Source organism: Choloepus didactylus, chromosome 8, assembly GCF_015220235.1.
Source record: "Choloepus didactylus isolate mChoDid1 chromosome 8, mChoDid1.pri, whole genome shotgun sequence".
Classification (NCBI taxonomy): Eukaryota; Metazoa; Chordata; class Mammalia; order Pilosa; family Megalonychidae; genus Choloepus; species Choloepus didactylus.
Genome location: NC_051314.1, coordinates 124553440 through 124578487, shown reverse-complemented (window position 1 = coordinate 124578487; position 25048 = coordinate 124553440). Strand labels below are relative to the sequence as shown.

The 25048-nt window shown below is 38.6% G+C and overlaps 1 protein-coding gene across 1 annotated transcript; it reads right to left on the bottom strand.

The window, feature by feature from the left end:
* Positions 1-631: 631 nt before the first annotated feature.
* Positions 632-12878, bottom strand: NECAP1 (NECAP endocytosis associated 1). Its single transcript, XM_037845101.1, has 8 exons — positions 12488-12878; positions 7912-8012; positions 7651-7755; positions 6899-6980; positions 5977-6085; positions 5693-5876; positions 1344-1446; positions 632-1005 (listed from the first exon to the last, which is right to left on the bottom strand). The coding sequence occupies exons 1-8, from the start codon at positions 12580-12582 to the stop codon at positions 957-959; spliced, it is 828 nt and encodes a 275-aa protein (XP_037701029.1). The 5' UTR covers positions 12583-12878; the 3' UTR covers positions 632-956.
* Between the last annotated feature and the right edge of the window lie 12170 nt (positions 12879-25048).

Below are 25048 nucleotides of genomic sequence, written 5' to 3'. Positions count from 1 at the left end.
AGATACCCAGGCAGCAACGCAATGTGGGTACTGAACAAGAGTAAAGTGTTTTCAACTGCTCTGCTCTTCAGATCAGTTTAAACACTCAAAACCCTTCAACTTTAGGTCAAATAATGGTCAAATAAAAAGTAAAGCTGTGTTTCAAATGCAGCAAATAGCTGGAACTGCAATAAAATAATCACTTCTCTAGAATACAACTTGAAGAGCACCCCTTGAACTTTCTTCATCTAAGAGACACCCATTAGCCAAAGATGTTGCACTAGTCAACAAACAAACAGAAAAAACTAGTGGAAGTGCCACCAACACAACCCTCTCATCATAGAAAGAGACATGTAAACACACAAGAGGGTGATGGAGCTGCATCCAACACTGGACGTTCACTGAACAGGATAAGCCTGAAGGATATATAGCCAAGACCGAGGAAATAGGTCCTTCTCCATATCTACTGCTATCAAAATTCTGAATTTGTAAACACTGAAGTCAGTCTGTTCATTTTTAGAGTCTTGGTTTAGTGGAGAAGGGAGTTTCAAAGTTTTTGTCTCCCCTGAAATTGCTAAAAAGGGCATCACAAAGAGGCACACAGGGTCAGAGATTAATCTGAAATAAGTTAAAGAATTTACAAGATGGAGAATTATTTTACAGATGTCAAAGTTCATTTTCCCCTCAAACAGACCCTGGACTTTTGAGTCCTGCATAGTCAGCCACAAAAGATAAGAGTCATTATTCTCCTCCCTTGGTAGTGAGCGGGAGAGGGCAGATACTCTCTTGGCTGTGCAGCAAGTAACAACAAAGGGGTGTGACAAAACCAGCTTAAATGTAATGGAGAAACTATGAAAAAGATTGTCCAGTAATTTTGGTTCTGGGGAGGGAAGGAGTTTCTAACTTCCCTCACAGATTGGTGCCGTCAAGGTCATTTTTATTCTTCAAGTCTGTCCTTAAAGTCCTGCCAATGCTATTCAGAACTGGACCCAGTTGGATGGCTGTGGTGCCTGGTTTGAAACAGAGCTGTAAGACAGGAGAACAGAGAGAAAACCGAAGGCGTAATATTAGAATAACCACTCCATCTTTACTTAACAGTTCCCAAGAAATCACTGCCCATAATTCCTGAAACCATATTTCATAGCAATTCTATTTACCAAGGTCTGAAATATCCCACTCAAACCTAATCCTACAGCTTTCTTGTACTACCATCCACAGCATGCCTGTATTTCTTTCCTTAGAACTTCTACCAAAAACTCAATAGACCTATAAATTCCCTGCTTTCTGAGACCAAGGATTTCCTTTGACTTCAGATACCATCTTTACCCTGATTGACAGTATGTTGGTTTTACTGTGACCATTACCTGGATGCAGTGCTGAAGTCTCCCCACAAGTCGTTGCCTGCCGAAACTGGAGCTGTTGCTGGTGTCGTGACAGGAGCAGGAGAATCCAAATCTAAAAGGATATCTGAACACAAGGTAAAAGAAGAAAAAATGAAAAGGGAAACATAATGAAAACCTTGTAAATGAAAATTTATGTTCACACAAAAACCTTGTACACACAAATGTACATAGCAGTTGTACTCAAAATAGCCAGAATCTGGAACAACCAGATGGTATATCCATACCGTGGAACACTACTCAGGAATAAAAAGGAACAAACTATTGATGTAAGTAACAACTTGGATGACTCTCAAGGGTATTGTGCTAAGTGGAAAAAGTCAATCCCAAAAGGTTACACACTGTGATTCCATTTATATATTATTCTCGAAATGACAAAATTATTAAGATGGAAACCAGATTAGTGATTATCAAGCGTTAGGGATGAGGGAGAGGAGGTAAGGGGAGAGGTGGGTATGGTTATAACAGGGCAATACAAGGGCTCCTTGTAGTGATGGAAGTGTTCTGTATCTTGACTGTGCTGGTAGATCCACAAACCTACACACGATAAAATTTCATATAACTAAAAAAAAAAATTGCATAGAACTAAATACACACACACATACACACAAATGAATACATATAATACTGGTGAAATCTGAATGAGATTGGTGGGCTGTATCAAAGTCAATTTCCTGATAGTGATATTCAACTATAGTCAAGATGTTTCCAATGAGAGAAACTGGATAAAGGGTACACAGTGTCTCTGCATTATTTCTTACAACTACATATGAATCTATAATCAAAATAAAATGTTAATTTTTAAAAAGTAAACTTAGATATACGGTTTCAAAAGTGAAAGGGATTTAACGTCTAGTCTACCCCTAGTCTAGTCAGTGCCTTCTGCTAATGCTTAGCAAAAGAAGTATAGCTCCGGGCCCTCGGACCCCGTCGCCCCCGGGCCGGCGGGTGAGCTGGGGGCCCGGGGCGCCCTGTGTCCCTGCCCTGCGGAGACCCCGAGTCCTCACCGGGACTGCCCACCGTCCTGGTCCAGGCCCTGGGGCAGCGGCAGGACCCTGTGCTCCCTTCCCCCATCACGGCCTGATGGCGGCGCCGCCGGGTTTCCCTGCCCAGACCTGCCCGGCGGCGGGCGTGGCGGGAGGGGAAAATGGCGGCCTCCCGAATGCCGCGGAGGGCCGATCCGGGACTCGAGCGCCCAGAAGGCGGGTCGTGTAGACTCGAGCTCGGTCCTCTCTCCAGCTCGGGCCATGGATCCGGGACCTGGGGTGACCGCCCCATTCCAACTGGACGAGATGCCACCTCCTCCCAACGACGACGGACAAAGGCCTTAAGGGGCCTGGAAGGCGAGCCGAGCCCTGGACGGCCACGGGTGGAACGGTTAGCGGCCGTAGGGCGGTTAGTCTTTGTTCTACCAGACCTTGCTTGACATTGAAAGAAATGGTAGACTAACCTGCGACATCTGTCCAATAAGAAGTGCCCACCACCTTTTGGGAAGATTACTGGCCATTTATGGAAGAAGGCCTGTGTATATAATATGAAAAAGCTGCTCTCAAATTGCCCCCCAACCTTTTTAAAGAAAACTTTCGCCACATCTAGGCTTTCTAGATGTCAAGAGGTTGCCGACTTATGATAAGAATTAGAAAATCACGTGTCTTCTAATGCCGATTTGTTAGGGGGAAAAAAAATCTTAGAAAATGTCTTCTGGAAATGACTTTGAAATGGAATTTAGACTGCCTCTGGAAGCAACATCAGGAGAGACACACATCCACGCTTGTTCTGTAGGTTGGAGGCCGAAAAGCAGAAGGCTAAGAGGAGGAAGAGGTTCTATGCCAGACTGGTCATATTTAGAAGATATTTTCATATTATAACTATTATTTTGTGTGTGCAATTTATTCTTCACTACTGTATATATAATTGACAATGCTAAGTATGTTTTGAAATATCTCCTCTTCCTAAATGTTCTGAAGTGCCTGACATATGTTAAAAGTAGAGGTAGCAGAATAACACGTTTTGTAATTATCTTTTTGTTAAAATTCATATGAAATATTGTGGGGTTTTTTGGAATGGCCAAACCATCTCTGTAAGTTCACATTTTGTACACTGGTTTGGGGGAGGAGGGAGAAGGAAGTGCAAAGGGTTCTATGCCAGTGTGTTTACAATGAGACAAGATTAACCACTGTCCCTATATTTGTGCATTTGGTTTTACTTTGCTATGTATATAGATATATAATGGATGCACATGTCCTAATTTGCATCTAGTCTTCTAGATGTTAAGAGGTTGCCAGTGTATGACAAAAATAGAGTTAGTAAACTAGTACATCTTGTACATCTTGTGTTAAAATTCCTAAGAAAGATTATCTTCTGAAATTTTGAGCAGTATAGCCCCTGGGGTTGGTGGAGGAAGTATAAAAGGGAAGGGTTCTAAAGTAGAATGTGCATATTTAGAAGACACTTTCTGATTAACTGTTGTTGTATGTGTGCAGTTTATTCAAGACTGTTCTGTATATAGTGGACAAATTAAGTCATTATTTGAAACATTTAGTCTGTCTAGATGTTTAGAAGTGCCCAACGTATGCTAAAAGTAGAAGTAGTAAAATATTACTTTGTAAATACTGTTTTGCTCACATTCATAGGAAATAGTATCTTTTGGAAATGAGAATGTTAAAACTATCTCTGTGAACAGCATACAACTGTCTGTATGCTCATTTAGTGGTTTGGAGGAGGTGGGAGGGAAGCAATAGCAAAAGGTAATATGCTAGTGTGTTCAGACAAAACTTTTTCTGTATGTCCTGTGTAGTTTATTTGGCTGTATATAATGGACAAATGAGTCCTAATTTTGCAGCATCTAGTCTGTAGATGTTAAAAGAGGTTGTCAGTGTATGACAAAGTAGTCATTAATATTAGCATGTTTTCTATACTCTTGTGTTGAAATTTATTGGAAAGCTTGTCTTCTGTAAATGACTTTTGGGTATGAATTTGTTCAACTGCCTCAAAGCATTACACTTGCCTGTACTTGTCTGCTGAACTGGTGGTGGAGAAAAGGAAGTCAGGAGGCTATGGTTGGAGACCAAGATGGTCATGTTTAGGCGATACCTCAGATTATAACCATTGTTATATGTGTATGGTTTTATTTAACAATACTATATATGCAGTGAACAAGTAAATTTTTATTTGAAATAGCTAGTCTTTTTAAATGTTTAGAAGTACCTGATGTGTTTAAAAATAGAGGTAGTAGGGTAACACTGTAAATAGCTCTTAAAAATTGATGAGAAATACTGTCTTTGGGAATGGAATTGTAAAACCACCTCTGAACATTGTACTTGTTCCTTGGTTTGAGGGAGGTAGGAGGGAAGAAATTGAAAACAGTGTTTTGCTAGTGTGTACAAGAACATTTCTGATCATCCATTGCCCTGTATGTTATGTGCATTCATTTAACTTTGCCGTGTTGTATATATTGTGTATATACTGGACAAATGAGTCCTAATTTTATAATATCTAGTCTCTAGATATTAAAGAGGTTGCCAATGTAAAAAAAAAAAAAAAAAAAAAAGAAGTATAGATTTTACTTCAAATATTTCAGAAAAAGAAAGTATGCCCTTAACAATTAATTCTAGGAATGACCTGCATCATCCAATACATTCAATTAAAACTCCAAGATTCTAATATCTGGTTCTCTAATCTTAGGGAAATTCCCACACCTTTCTGAGTTCCATTAAAATGGGAACATATAACCTTGTCTACTATTTTTTCCACCAGATAGTGAGGAGAAAGGAATGTATATTTACAAACCTAGATGTCTTTTCCTTTTCTCCCAATTGCCCTTGTGAAGAAATGGAAAGGATTAAGAAGTAATCCTTTACTGAATGGCTACTATGTTCCAAGTACTGTGCTAGGTGTTGTTACATCATTTAACCTTCACAATCCCGAGGTAGTTTTACATATCCATTTTGTAGATAAGGAAACTGAGACTCAAAAAAGAACTTAAATAATGTTACCAAATTCATTAAGTTACAAAGTAGCAGAGTCACGACTAAAATCTAGGTCCATCTGACTCACAGGTATACAAGCATTTAACCATGGTGCAAAGAAGGAAACTGTCTTTTTAAATACCATCCACTTTCTGCCAAAAAACCTACCAGATATATGACTCTTTGTTCACCAGAAAAGCTCTGATCCCCTGCCAGAGAGAGGTTGCCAGAATCACCTTGTCAGTATAAGAGTCATTTCAGTGTCTCTGAGTCAGACCTGAAACATGGCAAAAACCTCAACACTTTCTGTGGCAAATCAAAGTTAGAGGTAACAGAGAGATTTACCTGCATCACTGCCTCCATGATTAGATTTTGGAATGGGTGGTGGGGTGACGTGATTACTGATGGCAACTGAGGAAGATGGTGGGGGAATAGTGACTTTGCCTCCAGGTGGGGGTGGGAGTAAGCTTAGGCCCCCAGCTCCTGAGGTCCTGGGCTTAGAAGCACCTCCTTTCTTGGTTGTAATGTTCTACAAAAAAGAGGGGGAGAGAAAGAGAAAGAAAAAGTCAAAGGCTTATGGAAACACAGGAAAGGAAAACAAAATAAAAAGCAAAACAAAACATACTCACCCCAATACTCAACTTGATGGTCTGTCCTTCCTTGAAACCCAGATCTAACTTGGGACGAGTGTCCATTTCCTGAGATTCTTTGGAAATCTCAGATTCCTGCTTTACCCACCTTCAGGAAAAGAGTAAGTTATCTTAGTTTGGGATTCCCGAAAGCAGAGCCTGACACACAAATTTGGGTGCAGTTTGAAAAGGGATCCCAGAAAGCAGAGTGAAGGAGTAGAAAAGGAAAGGAAGAAAAGCCAAGGAAGAGGACAACTGGGAGTCAATACCACTGAGAATCTCTGAGGAACCAGCAAATGTGTATTAGGCTTGCCCCTCCAAAATGAAAACATTTATCCACCAATTCCTATCCCCCTTGGTTCAAAACTGCCCCAGAAGGGTTTTAAGTCCTCAGTCCTCCCAGGTTGTACCCTTGTGCTGACTGAGAAGCCTTCCATAGCTTCAGGGAGTTCTGAGGCACAAAGGAAGAGATATCCCTGCCCTTGAAGTGGAAAGCTGAGAGTGTACACAGTGCTGTCCAGCACAGCTGTGCCAAAATCAGGTGGGCAATAGGAAAATGAGTCACCTACATAAGGTAACAAAATTGGCACATAACTCCCTACATACACATACGGCCCTGGCTCTTACTGTATGCCTCCATCTACCGCCTAAAAGTAAGGACAATTCCCCAGAGACATAAACAAAAGCATCATCTCAAACCATTGTACAAGGAAATCTAAAACATATTTCATGCTATAAAGAAAGGAAACATAGAATAGATGCAAAGATAATGTAGAAAAACAGAAGTGAATAGGGAGAGCTGTAATCACAGTGAACTAGTTTACCAAATAAAGAAATCAGGAGCTGTAAGAGAGCCCATTCACCTGAGAAGCAGCTTTCCCATAACCATTAAACCTGGTAAGTAAGGACAAGCTTCACTCACTTGAAATGATCTTGCAAGGAGACATTAAAGTCGAAGGCATCACCCCGATCTGTGAAGCCAATGCCAATAAAAGCACTACGCCCTGTGAAAAAGACGAGAATACTCAAAACAGGAAATGTCCTCCAGGACACATTCTACCCATTGAAAACATAACAGTTATCCTAACTAGACACTGTGAATGTGAAACACTTTCTCATATGTCAACAAACTACAGCCCATGGGCAAAACTCTGCTTTAGACTGTTTTTGCAAATAAAGTTTTATTGGAAAACAGCCACACCAATTTGTTTGCATATTGTCTTTGACTGCTTTCATACTACAACAGCAAAGCTGAGGAGTTCCAAAAAAGACTATTTGGACCACAAAGCCTAAAATATTTACTGTCTGTCCTTTTACAGAAGAAATTGACCAATCTCTATTATCAACTATGGAGAAAAGATTGAGAGAACCTTAGGACATAGATGGTTCAGAATAGTCCCACCACAAACACTGGACAGACAAAATGTGTTAATTTTTTTTTTGTTAGATATGCATTTTAATTTATTTGCCTTTTAATTGCTACATCTTAAACTTGTGTGCATATCTATTACTAATATTATACTCATCCTTTTCCTTTAGCAGCTACAATAACTTTGGAAAATGGGAGGAAAAATTTAGCAAACAAGTAAAATAAAGCAATAGGGACATATTTCCATTAATGGTACATTGACTAGTTTCCTAACCTCATCCACTTCAAAATCCCAGATCCCTTACCAGTGCCATCCTGGATCCTAATTACAAAGTAGCGGCTGGAATCTGTCACTGTTTCCACAGCAATGCCAGGATATTGTTCTACTGGTGCTTGAGCAAAGAGCTCCCCTGATAGATAAGAAAAAGACTTCTTTGAGTAAAGAAAGCAAAAATCTAGAACTCCAATTTACAAATGTTTCCACTGCAACCCCCAACTTGAAATGTACTATAGAAGCACAATAACCAATTTTCTTAATATGTTAAAGGGTCACCTGTATAGATTACCTGAAACTTTATCCTCGAGTTTGATATAGGCAATCTTCCCTTTTGAGGTGATTCGGAGGCGACCAGTCCAATCAGGTTGGTCTAATTTCCAGTCAGATGCCCTAGGATATAAAATGGGAAGCCTCAGGTACATGTCAATGTAATAGTAAAGCCTACCCAGAATCACTTGCCATAGATCTATTTCCTTGACCTGCATCCCTTATTCTTTCTCCCTACTAATGAAATAATCAACAATGGTAACTTAATTCTCTCTATATAGATATCTCGGTGTTACATAGGGCCCAAAGAAAGTAGAAGACAATGTTACCACTACTCCAGGATTCTGGGGTCCAATAATTATCAATAAAAAAAAATAACAGGTAAAAACACAAATTATAGCAATAAAAGTAATAAAATTTCTCATAACAATGCTATTTCCATTCTGTAAATGATATCCCACAAGAGTACCTCACTGATCAGGTAATAGCAAAGTCTACTTTCAATTCAACTTTTACAGAGTGCTTATTATGCCACAGGCACTATTATAGGGGCAAAAAAAATGGCAAACAAAACAGAGATTCCTACTCCCATCATGCTTACACTGTAATAAAAGACAATTAAAAAGAAACATAATAAATAAGTAAAATAATCAGTACTTGGGAAGTAAGAGCAGTGGGGGAGTGAACAGGTTGCAGCATTCAGGAGGGTAAACAGGGTAGACCTCATTAAGAAGGTGAAACGTGAGCAAAAACATGAAGTCAGAGTGTTACCCCTGCAGATCTCCAGAGGAAAAGCATTCCAGGCATAGGTACAAGCATGGATGGCATGACTGAGGAATAGCAAGGAAGCCATTCAGCTGGATTAGAGTAAGAGATGAGCTGTGAGAGGTAAAAGAGGGCCAGCTCACATAGGGCTTTGTAGGTCATTATAGGAACTCTGACTTTTGCATTAAGTGAAAGAGGAACCATTACAGGGGTTTAAACAAAGGTGTAACATGATCTCCCTTATATTTTAAAAGGCTATTTTGCAGTGTAGAGAAGAGATGTAAGATTAGGGCTGAAGCAGGAGAATTAGTTAAGAGATTAATGTAGCAATCTAGGAGAGCAGTAATGGTGGTTTGGAAGAGATTGCAGCAGAAGTAGCTAGTTTCTCTGGATATATTTAAAGTAGAACCAGCAGGATTTTCTAATGGACTGGATGTATGGGATAAAAGAAAAGAGAGAAGTCAAAGATGACTCCAACGTTTTAGCCTGGGCAAAGGAGTGGCCAATAATTGAGACGAGGAAGGCCATAGGTAGAGCATGTCTGGAAAGAAGGATCAGGATTTCAGTTCTGGATATGTTGAGTTTGAGATGTCTAGTCGACATTCAAGAGGAAATGTAGAGTAGGCAGCTGAATATATGAGTACGGAGTTCAGGAAAGACATCTGGGCCGAAGACACAAAAGTCCATGAAAACATGAGAATTTACTGAGTACTTATAACTGTGCTACAAATGAATTGGAATGTAATCTAAAATATTATCTAAATATGGCCAACTTTACAAAACATTGCATTTGTTATTTTGTTTCACCAAGATTGTGGAAAAGGGAGGACAAAGTAAAAGCTACTAAGAACTCATCCCCTAGCAACCTGTAGAATAATAGCTGCAGATTAAAGAGATAACATTCTCTGAACAAGAATGAGTTTAGCAAGATGGTAACTGAAAGGCAGAAAGAAGACAAGTGAAAACAGTATTGGTCTTGAACAGGATCCCATCATGCCCTTTCTTCCTGATGCTCTTCCCCAAAGATCCTCAAGTATCTGAATCTGATCCAGTTGAGATCATTCTAGGGGTCTCCTATCTACTAAATTTTCTAAAATGAGTTGTTACTTATTGCAGTCATATACCATGACTACGTAAGTATAAATGGGTTACTTGAAAATATTAGAAAGAAGCCTACCACATGTGTTTCTCTGGACAGGTTCCCTTGTTTAATTTATCTCTGTGTGTCTGCGTCTAATGCTCAACGTTTAACACATAAAGGAATGGCTATTTACAACAGCAATTTCTCTCAGCCCTGGGCCTTAGTTACTTTCCTGTTCTAAGACATAACCTGAAGAAGTCTTACTGGTCTTCTGACAATATACTCTAAACTGACCTCATAAATTTTCCTTTACTTTAGCAATAAAACTTTTGTAAATCATTATTATTATTCTCACTGAGATTTCACATGTATGCTTTATTCAATCCTTATAGCAGCAGCCAAATGGAATACACAGGGAAAGTAACTGTTCTCTCTCTCTCTTATTCTTTTTTTTTTTTTTTTTTTTTTTTGAAGAAAAGAACAGTAACACAGCAACTAATGATGCCTAAATTCAAACTCAGGCTACCCTTAAGTCCTAAGACACACTAAAGCATTTAATATTGATTTAGCCGGGAGAGGAGTGTGGTGATAATTAGCAAGCCAATTTATAGGTTGAGAAACCATCTCTACTAATTTATAAGTTTCTTATAAATCTAAACTTTCCTTCTAGCACAGAAGCCTGATAGGTGAAAGCCTGGAGAGCAATGGCCTACTCTAAAAACATCAAGGACATTTAACACCTCTGATCTTATTAGTCATTCAAAGGAAAGATTTCTCCTACTTGCTAAAAAGCCCAGTTTATCCTTAAATAAATCATATTCATAAAGCAAACAAATGAGAAAGCAACAATTGAAACAGTTTTTCTGCTTTCATGGTTGGTGATAAATTGCCTCCTGAAGGATAAGAAATGTCAATGATAAACAAAGAAAACACAAAAAGATAATGGGGAAGAGGAAAAGGAAAATTAAGAAATTGTTTTGATGTTTCAGTGCAGTTAAGTGACATGAGGATAAACTGTTGATGTCCTCGGAAGTGATGGTAAAGAACGCAGATGGGTGAGGGAAGGAAGGTGTTTTAAAAACTTGAAGTAGAATAGAACCCCACTTCAATATGTATCATCTCCTTTAGGAAGTCTTAACTCCTAAAACCAGAAGTCATGGGCTATTTTACCTCATTTAGCAGTTCAATCAACGCTAATTTATGTAATTAGATCTATTTAATTTCTTCTTTCAGTAAACATTTACAGAGTGCCCACTATGTGCCAGACACAGAGCCAAACCCTGGGAATATAAAGTGAAAGAAAGACCTCAATTTGTTCACAGAATAGTCCAGAAAGAGGAGACTAAGCAATTGATTGAAAACAGAATGAAGGACGCTGTGATAGGGACAAGCATAGGGTGCTATGGAAGCACACAAAGAGGATACCTAAGCCAGAATGGAAAGGCAAGGAAGGGCTTCCCAAAGAAGGTGATGTCTAAAGTGAGTCATTCGTAGATAGTGCCTGTGTTGACCATCAAAAATCATGTTGATCCCTATTCATGGTCAATTTGGGGTCTGATAGAAAGCTTCTTGAAAGTAGGACCAACTCTCTGCCAAAAGGTACAACCCATGGGTCTAGTGCACATCCACAAGCTCAAAAACAGTGATTCATGATAAATGAACTTCCTGTAAGGAGGCATAATACTGGACATTGGGAAAGGAGAACTTTTAAGCCAAGGAAATGATACATGCCAAGAAGAAAATCAGAGAGGAATTAGAATGCTATCTTATAGTTTACATACTGTTTTAGAATTTCCCAAATCCTTTCACATACATTATATGATTTCATTTAACTCTCCAAAAACCCCTAAGAGGTACATAAGTAAAGCAAGTTTTATTATCATTAATTTTTTCCCCTATTTTACAGATGGGAAAACTGAGGCTTGGAACGGTTAAGAGGTTTGCCCAAAATCAGACAGCTGTTAGGTGGCCAGGGTCCATGCCCATTTCTTTTAATATATAACCCTGTGAGTGCTCTTTTGACCATGTGATATCATCCTAAGGCCCTCACAGATCATTAGATTACAAGGTGGTTAGGTCATACAGAGAAAATGTGCCTTAACTCTGGAGATAATGGTTATAGGAGAGGGGAATAGGAGTGGAATGAAGGAAGGCAGAAAGATACTACATAATCATCAAGAAAATACGATGAAAAGAAACAGAACTGACAACCACTAGAAAAATTATGATCATTGGCAAAATCACTGAAAGGAAAACTAAAAGATGGATGATGATGCTTGGTGGCGAAACTAACAACAGTGCAAAAGACAAATTAGATCGTTCAGAGTGGCCGATCACAATGATTACCCACAAGTGTGCACGTGGTATTCGCAGTGTGTGTTGAGAGAGAAAGAGGGGTGAGGAGGATGAAGATAACAAGCTGAAGGACGCAGGGAAGAGCGAACCGAAGGTGACTGACGACGGAGCAGAAACGACTGAATGTGGATGAATGAGTAGTGTAAGGGTGACACAGAAGGGTAATGGGGGGGGGGGGCGAAGGGAGGAGGCAGGATGGTACTAAAACAAGGGACAGAAACAAGGATGATAATCAGAGTGGCAGAAGAGCAGGGAGACCGGGTGATGACAACCCAGGTGGAAAGGCTAGCAGGGTGATAACCCAGAGATGGCAGTGGAAGGGATGGACAGCGTGCTCCCGAAGAAACTGTCAAGCCCGACCGGGAACACGTGTGCTGCAGTGCCTCGGAGTTCGTACCTGTAGCCGCGGTTGGAGGCCCGAGGCGGAATACGGTAGACGCTGACATCTGGCTTCACACACAGGACGGACTCATACTCGGATTCAGCCGCCATCTTGCTCCGCTCTCCGCGCCACCGGGGGTGGAGCGTAGCTCAGGGGCGGAGCGTAGTCCGGGGGCGGAACACAGGACCGAAACACAGGGCCGAAACACGGAGTCGTGGAATTGCATTCGCAACAACTTCCTATACGCCACTTCCGGTTCGTACATCCTGTACGCCACTTCCGGTTTGTACAGGAAGTTAGTTCTTGAGATTTACCTTAGTTCTTGAGATTAACCTCTTCTGTGGCGCAGGTAGTGGGGGCCATATTGAAACCTGGAAACGATGAAGTTGCTTTCCACGCCATCTTGGGTAATGGCAAAGATCCCATCCCTTTGCGCAACGCACCGTTATGAAAATTCCTGTTTCCCCCGAGGCATTGAGGCTTGAAAGCGCCATGTTGCAGGTGACGAAACCTAGGGGGTGATAAAACTCAAACTTGTCGAGTTTTCTTTTTCAGAGTCACTTCTTAATCGTGGTTTCCTGGCAAAAAAGAGGCTGTCGTCAGTCAATAATCCCAAACTGGGTACCTACAAGAAATGTAATGATCCAGACATAAACACGGCGGATTTTAGCTCCCCAGAATCTAAACATTAAAAATGCCCAGCCCATTGCCTAATAGCATCTTTTTATGTCGGATTTTCCAGAATGGCACCTCTTCTGCTGCCCTTTCAGCGTGTATTCCTATTGTTTTTTGTTTTTGATTTTCTTTGTTTGTCTGGAAATTTTGGTCCTGTTAAACTTTAAATGGGATGAACCCAATTCCTGGTATTCAGGAAGCATAATGAACTATTTAATGGCCGCTAATTGCTTCTGCTTCTATTATAATATAAATCCTACTGAACTCTCCCCATAAATATGTAAACTCGTCATACCCCCTATTTAAGGACGATTTAATTAGCACAGATATCAAGTAGCAACACCGAGATATGAACTCGAACTCGTTTACTTGATTACAGTGGTGTTCTTTACTTAATTATATTGACTTGTTGAAAACCCTGTCTCTACTTTATTTGCTGTACCTGTCAAAGTTGCATCTTAAAATTTAAAAATAACGGTAGTATCTAACCCTGCTGAGGATATAGGGAGTTGTCTTCTCTTGTACACTGTCAGCAGGAATGTAAATTGTTACAGCGTTATAGAAGAAAAATTTAGCAGAATCTATCAAAATATTAATTATGCATAACCTTCAATTTAGCAATTCCATTAATAGCTATTTTAGAGAAATACATGCACAAAGAAGTGTGTAAAATATTACAGCAATGTGTGTAATACTGAAAAATAGAAACGACATGAATGTCTATCAAAAAGAAATGGTAGTAAAAAAAAAAAAAAGAAATGGTAGTGGCATATTCATTACTATGGGATACTTTGCACTAGTTACAGATAGATCTATATAGAGAGGTAGATATTAAGACCATAGAAAGAGATCCAAGATTTAAAAAAAAAAAAAAGGACAAATGCAAAAAACACATAAAGCATTGTCAAGTTATGTGAAAGTACCCAAAAATTATATATATGTGGGTATGTCAGTGACTAGAAAAGGATCTGGAAGGATAATAGGGCTGGGCTCAGGGGAAGAAACTGATATTTTCTGCAGAATGTATGTCACTTTTTAAGATTTTGTAACAAAAATATATTTATTGCTGATGTCATTACTAAATACATGTAAAAAGAGAAGTAAAGACAGAAAAATTGCCTCTTGTTCCATATTTTTGACCCTATAATTTCAGCTGAAGCCTAGGCCATGTGTCTAAACCACGCTGTACCCCATTTCTTCCCTATTGTGTGTGAACATCACTGGCAACCATTTATTTAGGTCTCTGGTTCCTGGTTCATCTTCTTGCTGGTTTACACTCTTTCCTGCTGAATCTTGCCATCATCCTAGAACCTTCAAAGTCCATGTAAGTTAACCCATCCTAGCCATACAGGTCCTTGACCTAAATCTGTACTTCCATTTGATCTCATCCCTCCCTGCCCCTCACAGGACCTTTCATTACCCAAAATAACTCTACTTCTGAAATTTTGGGCTCTTAAATCTAGCTTATCACAAACTCTTATCCTGACAGTTTCTCACTATGATATTTCCTATTACACCTATTTATTCATCATGTTCTCCAAACATACTAGCCTTTCTTTCATCTTTATTCTTCCTCCCACTCCCTGTTTCAATTGTTCTCTTGTGAGCATCCTCAAACAACGCTTTCCTTTTTATCTTTCCATCACAGCCAACTCAAAAGACTCCCTTATTTCCCAAGAGCAAATCAAACAATTATAAAGATTGTTTTCACTAAAAGTTTATGGCTTTTGAATCTCAGCTTTGCTGTTAATAACCACCTTTACTCTAGCTAGTTTTTGTTCTCATTTCCTTCAATGTTTGTTCCAAACATTGCTGATCTTTTCAGTTCTTCAACTCTAAGCCTTCCTCTCTTTTTCCTTAGCAGATAACCATCTTAATATTTCCGTAAGAAAATTAAGTCTAAGTGTTCACTCTCTCAACATAGTGCCACTTTATTCACAGTTTTATTTACATCTTCACCTGTGCTTATCTCCTATCCACTTCTGTGTGTTCTGAATTCTCTTCTGCCCAACCTCTTCAGAGACCTGGCTCTATCAGTTAATTTTCCTGTATCTTAAAAGTCCCATTTTCCATTGACCTCTTTCCTTCAGCATATAAACATATTCGAGTCCTTTCTATCTTTAAAAAAATAAAAAAATAAAAAAATAATCCCTTACTTAACTATCCCATTTCTTCATACAAATTTCATGTTCTCTTACCTCACCATCTCTTAGTACAAATTTAAAGTTCTTCACCTCTCACAGCCAATCGCCTATTAAAAGTAGTCCATGTTTCAAATAAGGTTCCAGGGGCTGAGAGATCTCAAATGGAGTCCAGAGGTTACTCAGAAGGGTATTCTTATGCAATATATAGATATCACTTTTCAGTTTTTAGTGTGTTGTTATGGCTAGGGGGAAATACCTGAAGCTGTCGAACTGCAACCCAGTGATCTTGATTCTTGAAGACAGTTGTATAACTATGTAGCTTGCACAGTGTGACTGTGTGATTGTGAAAACCTTGTGGCTTGCACTCCCTTTATGCAGTGTATGGACAGGTGAGTGGGAAAATGGGGACAAAAATCAGAGGAAGAAAAGGTGGGATGGAGGGAATGGAAAGTTGTGGTTCTTTTTTGCTTTTATTTTGGAGTAAGGAAAAGCTTCAAAAATTGATTCTGGTGATGAACGCACAATTGTATGATGGTGCTGTGAATAACATTGTACACTGTGGATGACTGTAGGGTGTGTGAATATATCTCAATTAAACTACTTTTTAAAAAGTAAATGAACAATGAGGAAGAGGAGGAGACTGGGATGTTTTGGATGTTCTTTTATATTTTAATTTTTATTTTATTTTTTGGAGTAATGAAAATGTTCAAAGATTGTGGTGATGAATGCACAACTATATGATGATACTATGAATAACTGTACACTTTGGATGATTGTATGTTTTGTGAACATATCTCAATAAAATTGCACTTAAAGTCAACAGGTTCAGACCTAATGGACCTGTTCCTAATGGATTCCACTCACAGACCATGTGCAGAAACCATAGTGATAATTGCTGTAATGCTTAATGTTATTTTGGGTAGAGAATAAAGAGGTGAGAAAATTTGAAAAATAATAAAAAATAAAAATAAAAAGTCCATGTTTCAACTTGCTCAATAGCAAGTGCTGGCAAGGGTAAGAAGTAAGCATATGGGACAACTAATGCATTACTGGTGGGAAGTTAAAATGATACAATCATTTTAATATACATTCAGTGGAATATTATTTGACCATAAAAAGCAATGTAATTCTGATACATGTGACAACATGAATGAACTTTGAAGAAACTAGGTTGATTGAAATCAGCCAGACACAAAAGGACAAATATTGTATGATCTCACTTATAAGAAGTAATTAGAATAAGCAAATTCATAGTCACAAACTAGAATACAGGTTCCCAGGGGCTGGGGTGGGGGTAGGAAATGGAGAGTTAATGTTTAATTGGTACAGAGTTGCTGTCTGGGATGATGGAAAAGTTCTGGTAATAGATGGTGATGATGGTAACACAACACTCTGAATGTAATTAACACCACTGAATTGTATATTTGATGTGAAATTTTAGGTTGATACATGTTTCTAGAATAAAAATTTTTAGAAACCATAGTACTGTATAACACGAACAGTGAACCCTAATCTAAACTATGGTCTATAGTTCATAGTATAATTGTAATAATATTGTTCCATCAGTTGTAACAAAGTTACCACACTAATGCAAAGTGTTAATAATAGGGAAAACTGGGGGGCAGGGGCATTGGGAACTCTATACTTTCTGCATGATTTTTTTGTATACCTACAACATCTTTAAATAAATAAGTATAGTACAACCATTTTGGAAAACAGTTTTAAAACTGTTCTTATAAGTTAAACATACATTTATCATATGGCCCAGCATTCCACTCTGAGATATTTCCCCAAGGAGAAATGAAAACATAAACATATATTGACAAAAAGACATTTATGGTTGTGGGAGCAAAACCAACACCTGGCTCCAAGTAGCAGCAGTAGCAGCAGCCGCCGCTGCTGCAACCAATGAGGGGTTTCCCTGGCCAGTGTTGATTACACCAGTCTACAAGCAGGGAGAATCTTTTTGCTGAACTCTTCAATGGCCTTTTTGGCAAAAAAAAGAAACGCACATTCTCATGGTTGGACCAGATGCCACAGGAAAGACTACTATTTTGTACAAACTGAAACTTGGTGAAATAGTAACTACTTTTCCCACTGTAGGTTTCAATGTGGAAAGTGTAGAGTACAAAAACATCTGCTTCCTCATGTGGTACATGGGTGGCCAGGATAAGATCTGGCCCCCATGGCGCCACTACTTCCAGAACACAAAAGGTCTGATCTTTGTTGTCAACAGCAATGACCCAGAACACATGAATGAGGCCCATGAATAGCTCATGAGGATGTTAGCAGAAGATGAGCTCAGGGATGCTGTCTTACTCATGTTCACTAACAAGCAGGATCTTCCCAATGCCAAGAATGCTGCTGAAATCACAAACTGGGATTGCATTCTCTGTTCCACATAAATTGGTAAATTCAGGCCACCTGTGCCACCAGTGAGACGAACTTTAGAAGGACTGGTCTGGCTGTCCAATCAGCTTGGAAATCAGAGTGAACCAAAAATGTATCCTCCTTCCTCTCTTTCTCCTCTCCCTCATTCTTCTTTCTCCTCACCCTAGGCTTTATTCTCACGTGGCAACTGTGCTACTCTGTGGTATTGATCACCAGAGATTTCAGTCAGAGTTTATATTGCACCATGCTGTAAAGGTGGCAGATGTAGTCTGCAAACCTGTTTTTTATTTAATATAAATAGTTTTGGTTTCTAATGAGGCAGTTCCTGGTACCCTTATGCAAAATTACTCACTTTTTTATTGTTAAAAAAAAGAGAGGAAAATCAACTCACTGTTTAGTAGTGAGAAGGGATCTCAGTACTATGCACTGGCACCTGGGCTTCCAGGAGTTACTGTATTAGAAGAGCCATGAGTGCAACCTCTTGGCTTTAGATCTGTTTTGAGATCCATTTTGGTGGTTGGTTTTTAACCTAAACTCAGTGCATTTTTTAAGGTACTTAAAAATAAAAGATAAGAACACTTGAACACACAGAAGGTGTAGGTTTTGCAATAACAACCTGAATACTTGTCTATCTGATCATCTGTGTTTTCCTTTGGGGACATGAGAGAAGATGAAAATCAAACCCATGATCTAATTTTGCATGGTCACAATAGAGACCCCTGTAATTATGCTTTATCTTTGGATGATCCTGGATTTCATAGAGTTTGTGCTTGTACTTGTGCTCGCACGGTTATCTAGGAAACAAGCCTTGAGTCTGTGGTGTGGCCCCAGCCACCCTCTGAGACCAGCAGCCCTTCTACCAGACCACTGGTGTCGGGCAGCTCAGGGATCCACAAGAGGGCCTGTGCATCTGGCCTTGGGCATCAGCGGCAGCCTTTGGCCCTCGGTTTAGAAGATAGCAAGGAACCACCAGCCTTTTATTTTGGTCAGATGCTTTTGTTTGAAACCACTTGCCGGAGCAGAGAGCCTCTGTTATTCCCAGAGTTTACTCAGAGCAGATCTTTCAGGAAGCCCTAGGGTCTCACCAACAGAAACCCATGCAAGTTTAGAGAGTCTTTCCACTCTAAAATGCACAACCCATTTGGAAGCATCCCTGTCTGTATATGTGTGAAGTAGCTTTCACTTTCTCCTCCTGCAAGAGTCAGATTTGCCATCAGAAAAAGATGACCTCTATTCTTTTTTCTTTTGTATTTCGATAAATACTGAAGAAGCTGGAGCTGTTAAACTTTATGTTGGGGGAAAACAACCTCAGAACTGGTTTATTTGGCGCTGTGGAGCATCTTACCACTTTCAATACACAATAATTTAAAAAAAAAATTCATGTAGATGTTCATAGCAGTTTGGTTTACAGAAGCCAAAAACTGGAAACAGCATCAAATGTCTATCAAGAGGTGAATGGAGAAACAAATAGTGTTGTACCATATAATAGAATACAATTGTATTGACATATAATAGTAATAAAATAATAGGAGAACAATAAGGAAAATCAAACTATTAATATTCAGTAATAGCAAAAAAAAAAAAAAAAAAGATCAAACTACTGATACCTGTATTAGCATGGATGAATCTTAAAAACATTACACTGAACAAAAGAAGTCAGGCACATTCCCTCAAACATTGAGGACTGCCAGTTTAGTGGGCCGAGCCCTCAATCTGGGGGCTTTCCTCTGTAAGGCTAGTTGCTGCAAGGGAGAGGTTAAGCCCACTCGGCAGGTGAACTCAACTGCCCTCTCCCCTGCGTGGGACATGACTCCCAGAGGTGTGAATTCCCCTGGCAACGCAGGAAATGACTCCTGGAGATGAGAGTGGACCCAGCAGTGTGGGATTGAGAGGATCTTCTTCCCCCAAAAGAGGGAAGAGAGGTGAAACAAAATAAGATTCCAGTGGCTAAGAGATTTCAAATGGAGTCAACAGGTCACTCTGGAGGGTATTCTTATGCGCTATATAGATATCACTTTTAGTCTTTAGTGTGTTGAAATAGCTAGGGGGAAATACCTGAAGACGTCAAACTGCAACCCAGTGACCTTGATTCTTGAGGACGATTGTGTAACTATGTAGATTACACAGTATGACTGTGTGATTGTGAAACCTTGTAGCTTTCACTCCCTTTATACAGGGTATGGCCAGATGAGTGGGAAAATGGGGACAAAGATTAGATGAAGAATAGGGTGGGATGGAGGGGATGGGAAGTTTTGGGTGATCTTGTTTGCTTTTATTTTTATCTTGGAGTAAAGAAAAAGTTCAAAAGTTGATTCTGGTGATGAACGCACATTTGTATGATGGTGCTGTGAATGATTGTACAATAGGGGTGAGGGGACTGGGATGTTTTGGATATTCTTTTTTGTTTTAATTTTTATTTTATTTTTTGGAGTAATGAAAATGTTCAAAGTTTGATTGTGATGAAAGCATGTGGTGATGAAAGCACAACTATATGACGATACTGTGAACAACTGATTGTACCCTTTGAATGATTGTATGTTATGTGATTATATCTCAATAAAATTAAAAAAAAGAAGCCAGGCCCAAAAGAGTACATACAGTATGACTCCATATTTACGAAACTGTTAGAAAAGACATATCGAATCTATTGTAACAGAAACCAGGTAAGTGGTTGTTTGGTACTGGGAATGGTGGGGGGTTGAATAGAAAGAAAAGCTATTTGGGGGACTGTTCTATATCTTGATTATGGTATTGGTTACACAGATTGTAAGCATTAGTCAAGACTCAACAAAGTATACACTTAAAATGTATGTACTGTATTGTATGCAAGCTATAACTCAATAAAGTTTATTTAAAAATTTTAAAAGCCTACCTGCCTACTCCTCAAGACTCATAGCCTTTTTATTCTCCATAGAATTAACCACTGTAAATAATTTTTTCTGTATTCTTTCCTGGCATTTTCTATGCACTATGCACTTACAAGCATGTGCATGTACCTGGGGTGTATAATTTTGCACAAATGGAATCATACTAAACATAGTGTATACCTTTGCTTTTTATACATTAAGATGCATTCTATGCCAGTACATATAGATGAACATCAAACTTTTTAGTGTTCACAAATTCCATTGAAAGACTACTTCTAGAATTTTTCAAACTTCCTGCAGATTAAATTAATAAGGTCTACTTCTTAAGAATCAGCTAGTAAGAATAGAATTTTTTTATTAGGGAAGATTTTTATAGATTATTTAGTATGGTCCTTTCCAAATCTTTTTTTTTTTTAATATGTCCCGCAGTAAGAATACACTTCGTATCAGAACCCAGTGTACCCAAACATTTGTGAATATGTATCACTAAAACAAAAGTTTCCCCAAATAATACCCTTATTAAATGTGATGGCACTTTTTTGTACTTTTTATTCTGTTCTATTTTTTGTTGCTGGTCTGAACCCACAAAATTAGTTGTTGTTTTTTTTTTTTTGTATGAATTCTTCTAGGAATAATTTGTGAAAATCACCTGTGAAGCCATCTGGTCCTGGGCATTTTTTGTTGGGAGGTTTTTGATGTCTGATCCAATCTCTTTACTTGTAATTGGTCTGCTGAGGTGCTCTGTTTCTTGTAGAGTTAGTGTGAGTTGTTTATATGTTTCTAGGAGTTTGTCCATTTCATCTACATTGTCTAATTTGTTGGTATACAATTGTTCATGGTATCCTCTTATGATCCTTTTTATTTCTCTGGGGTCAGTAATAATGTCCCTCCTCTCATTTCTCATTTTATTTATTTGCATCTTCTCTCTTTTTTTTCTTTGATAGTCTAGCTAAGGGTTTGCCAATTCTATTGATCTTTTCAAAGTACCAACTTTTGGTATTGTTAATTCTCTCTATTGTTTTGTTTTGTTTTTAATTCTAAATTTCATTTATTATTGCCCAAATCTTTTTATTTTCATTCTGCTTTCTTTGGGCACAAAATTGATTTTAATGCACTCTAATTTATCTTGACCCATAATTTATTTTAAAAATCCCATACTGCCCACTATTTTGCAGGTAAGGAAGCCAAGTAATGAAGACAGATCAAGAGTATTTCTAAGGATTAGAAATACTCTAAGATCATTATATTCTTTGTATTCTGCTTTTTGAAAAACTATTCCTATAAGCTCTCTAATCTCCTTATAAGAGTCTTCATTCTCTGACCCCAACTTTTCCTTCCTGGCTCACCTAAAGCCACTTCCCTGCACCCTCTTCCTCACCCCAAACATTCTTAACCACACAATTGTTACTGTGGTGATCGAGTGATTCCATGGCCATAATTTTCCAAACATACCAGGTTTGTTCATGCTGAACTTATTTGCACAGGCTGAAATACCCTTACTATACATTCCTTGGAAAAAATCTTCAGACCTAGTTTAAATATCAATTTCTCTGGGAAGCTTTCCTCAACTTCCCTAAATAAAACTAGTTAACTCCTTTCTATGCTTCCTCAACATTTCTCGTACTTGAGTTATTATAATTCAGTTCCTAACATATTGCATTCAATTGTTTATTGGCATGTCCATTTCCTTTATTACAAAGCACTTTCAAGGGCAAGAAACACATTTGTATTCCCCAGCCCTTAGCACAGTTTCCAGAATATAGTAAGAACTCAGTACATTTTTTTATTAAAAGAATGATAATTTCAGTTTCCCTTGACAGGGGTGATTTGTTCTTTATCAATCAAGAAAATTAAGAATGTCATGGCTGGAATTCACCTCTGCCCCCAGCTGTGGAATAGTAGCTACCCAACTCTTTGAGGTTCTGGACTAGAGAATAGATTAACTGTGTTGGAAATCAAGCTAATTTTCTCATGTGTGACTTTCCAAGTACATGTGATATAGTCAAATTTAACAAAGCACTTTTGTTGGAATGATGGAGGACTCACCCATCTTGAACCTTGAATATTTTTAGGCTTAATTTAAGCATGAAAATGAAATTCATGACTTCATTGACATTTCCCCACCAGTAAACATATTTCCTTGCTCTTCCCCCTTAGCCAAACACAAAAGCTATGTATTATAGTTCTTTTGATTATGACTAATTTAAACTTTGCTCAGTGTACTGTTATCAATCATAAAATGTTACTTGTTAAGCGTAATTTTCCTAACTCCTGAAGTTGCTCCAGATGCAGTGATAATAAGAACTGTAATGAGATTTGATAATAATTAACAGATTTTCTTATCTAAAATGACCTTACTGACCTTGTAGTTTAAATACATTTTAGATATAGAGACTTGAATCCTGAGCATATTTAGTGATTTGTTCAAAGACACAGTTGGTGATGCAATCATATTGGAGCCTCATGTCTCATGATTTATGAACTAGTGCTTTTTTCACTATACCACACTATCCAATACAAGAAGCAGCCAAGGTATTGGTTCAAAAATAGTACAATTGTGCAGTTTTTCAAGCACATCTATATTTTTATTTAGTATGAACTATAGATATGCAAAGATATGTGGAATATTTATTGCAGTGTTTTTGTAATAAAAATGGATATGATGTAAAAGTCCATCAGTCTGAAACTGATAAAATAAATTATGGTATCTCTGTCAAAGAACTATGTACCTGTTAAAAACTGAGATTGATCTATATTTGCTGATATGGAAAGATACATTATTAAGTGAAAAATGCAAGCTGTATGTTACTGCAAAGGAGAGGCTAACTCTGCTTATAATTGGGCCTACGAGTCTCCCCCTGAGTGCTTCTTTGTTGCTGAGATGTGGCCCTCTCTCTCTCTAACTGAGCCACCTCAGCAGGTGAACTACTGCCCTTTTCCCTATGTGGGACCTGACTCCCAGGGGCATAAATCTCCCTGGCAACGCAGGACATGACTTCCGGGGATGAATCTGGACCCAGCATTGTAGGATTGAGAACATCTTCTTGACCAAAAGGGGGATATGAAATGAAACGAAATAAAGCTTCAGTGACTGAGATTCCAAATGGAGTCGAGAGATCACTCTGGTGGACAGTCTTACGCACCATATAGATAACACTTTTAAGTTCTAATGTATTGAAATACATAGAAGTAAATACCTGAAACTAATAAACTCCAACCCAGTAGCCTTGACTCTTGAAGACGTTTGTATAACAATGCAGCTTACAAGGGGTGACACTGTGATTGTGAAAACCTTGTGGACCGCATGCCCTTTATCCAGTGTTTGGGTGGATGAGTACAAAAATGGGGACAAAAGCTAAATGAGAAATGGATGGGGGGATGATTTGGGTGTTCTTTTTTACTTTTATTTCTTATTCTGATTCTTTCTGGTGTAAGGAAAATGTTCAAAAATAGATTGGGGTGATGAATGTATAACTATACAATGGTACTGTGAAGAGTTGATTGTACACCATAGATGATTGTATGCTATATGAATATATCTCAATAAAACTGAATTTAATTTGGAAAAAAAAACACTAAGGGAAGAATTCTAAGACTAGTCTTATAGCAGATAGACAGTCAATCAATGTTTACTACTCAGTATTAACTGTGTCTTTTCCTAGTTGAATAAATGTAAGCAAGTCTTTTAACATCACTGGGTCTCCCTCAGTTCACTATAAATATAGGAATCTGTACTCCAGACTCAAAGGTCTCAAAGGTCTCTTCCACCCACAATATTTATGATCCTATAACTTTTTTATGGAAATATTCTTTAAAAAAATCTATGGTATTGGCAATAATAAACTTTGGAGACCCAGGGGGGAAAAATGCAAGCTATAGATAAAAAGATAATATATCAAATCATTTGTGTGAAAGTGAATATAAAATATATAGGCTTGTGTTCTACTTTGCTAATGCTGCTGGGATGCAAGATACCAGAAACGGATTGGCTCTTATAAAAGGGGGTTTATTTAGTTACACAGTTACAGTCTGTGTTACAGCCGTAAAGGTAAAGCATCAAGAATTGGGTACGTTCACTGGAGGATAGCCAATGGCATCTGGAAAACCTCTGTTAGCTAAGGAGGCACATAGCTGGCATCTGCTCCAAGTTCTGGTTTCAAAATGGTTTTCTCCCAGGATGTTCCTCTTCTAGGCTGCAGTTCCCCAAATATGTCACTCTTAGTTGCTCTTGGGGTGTTTGTCCTCTCTTAGCTTCTCCAGAGCAAGAGTCTGCTTTCAATGGCCATCTTCACAATGTCTCTGTAAACTGCAGTTCCTCTCTCAGCTCCTGTGCATTCTTCAAAGTGTCCCTCTTGGCTGTGGCAAGCTCCCTCCTTCTGTCTGAGCTTATACAGTGCTCCAGTGAACTAATCAAGGCCCATGCTGAATGGACGGGGCCACACCTCCATGGAAATTATCCAGTGAAAGATCTCACCCACAGCTGAGTGATCACATCTCCA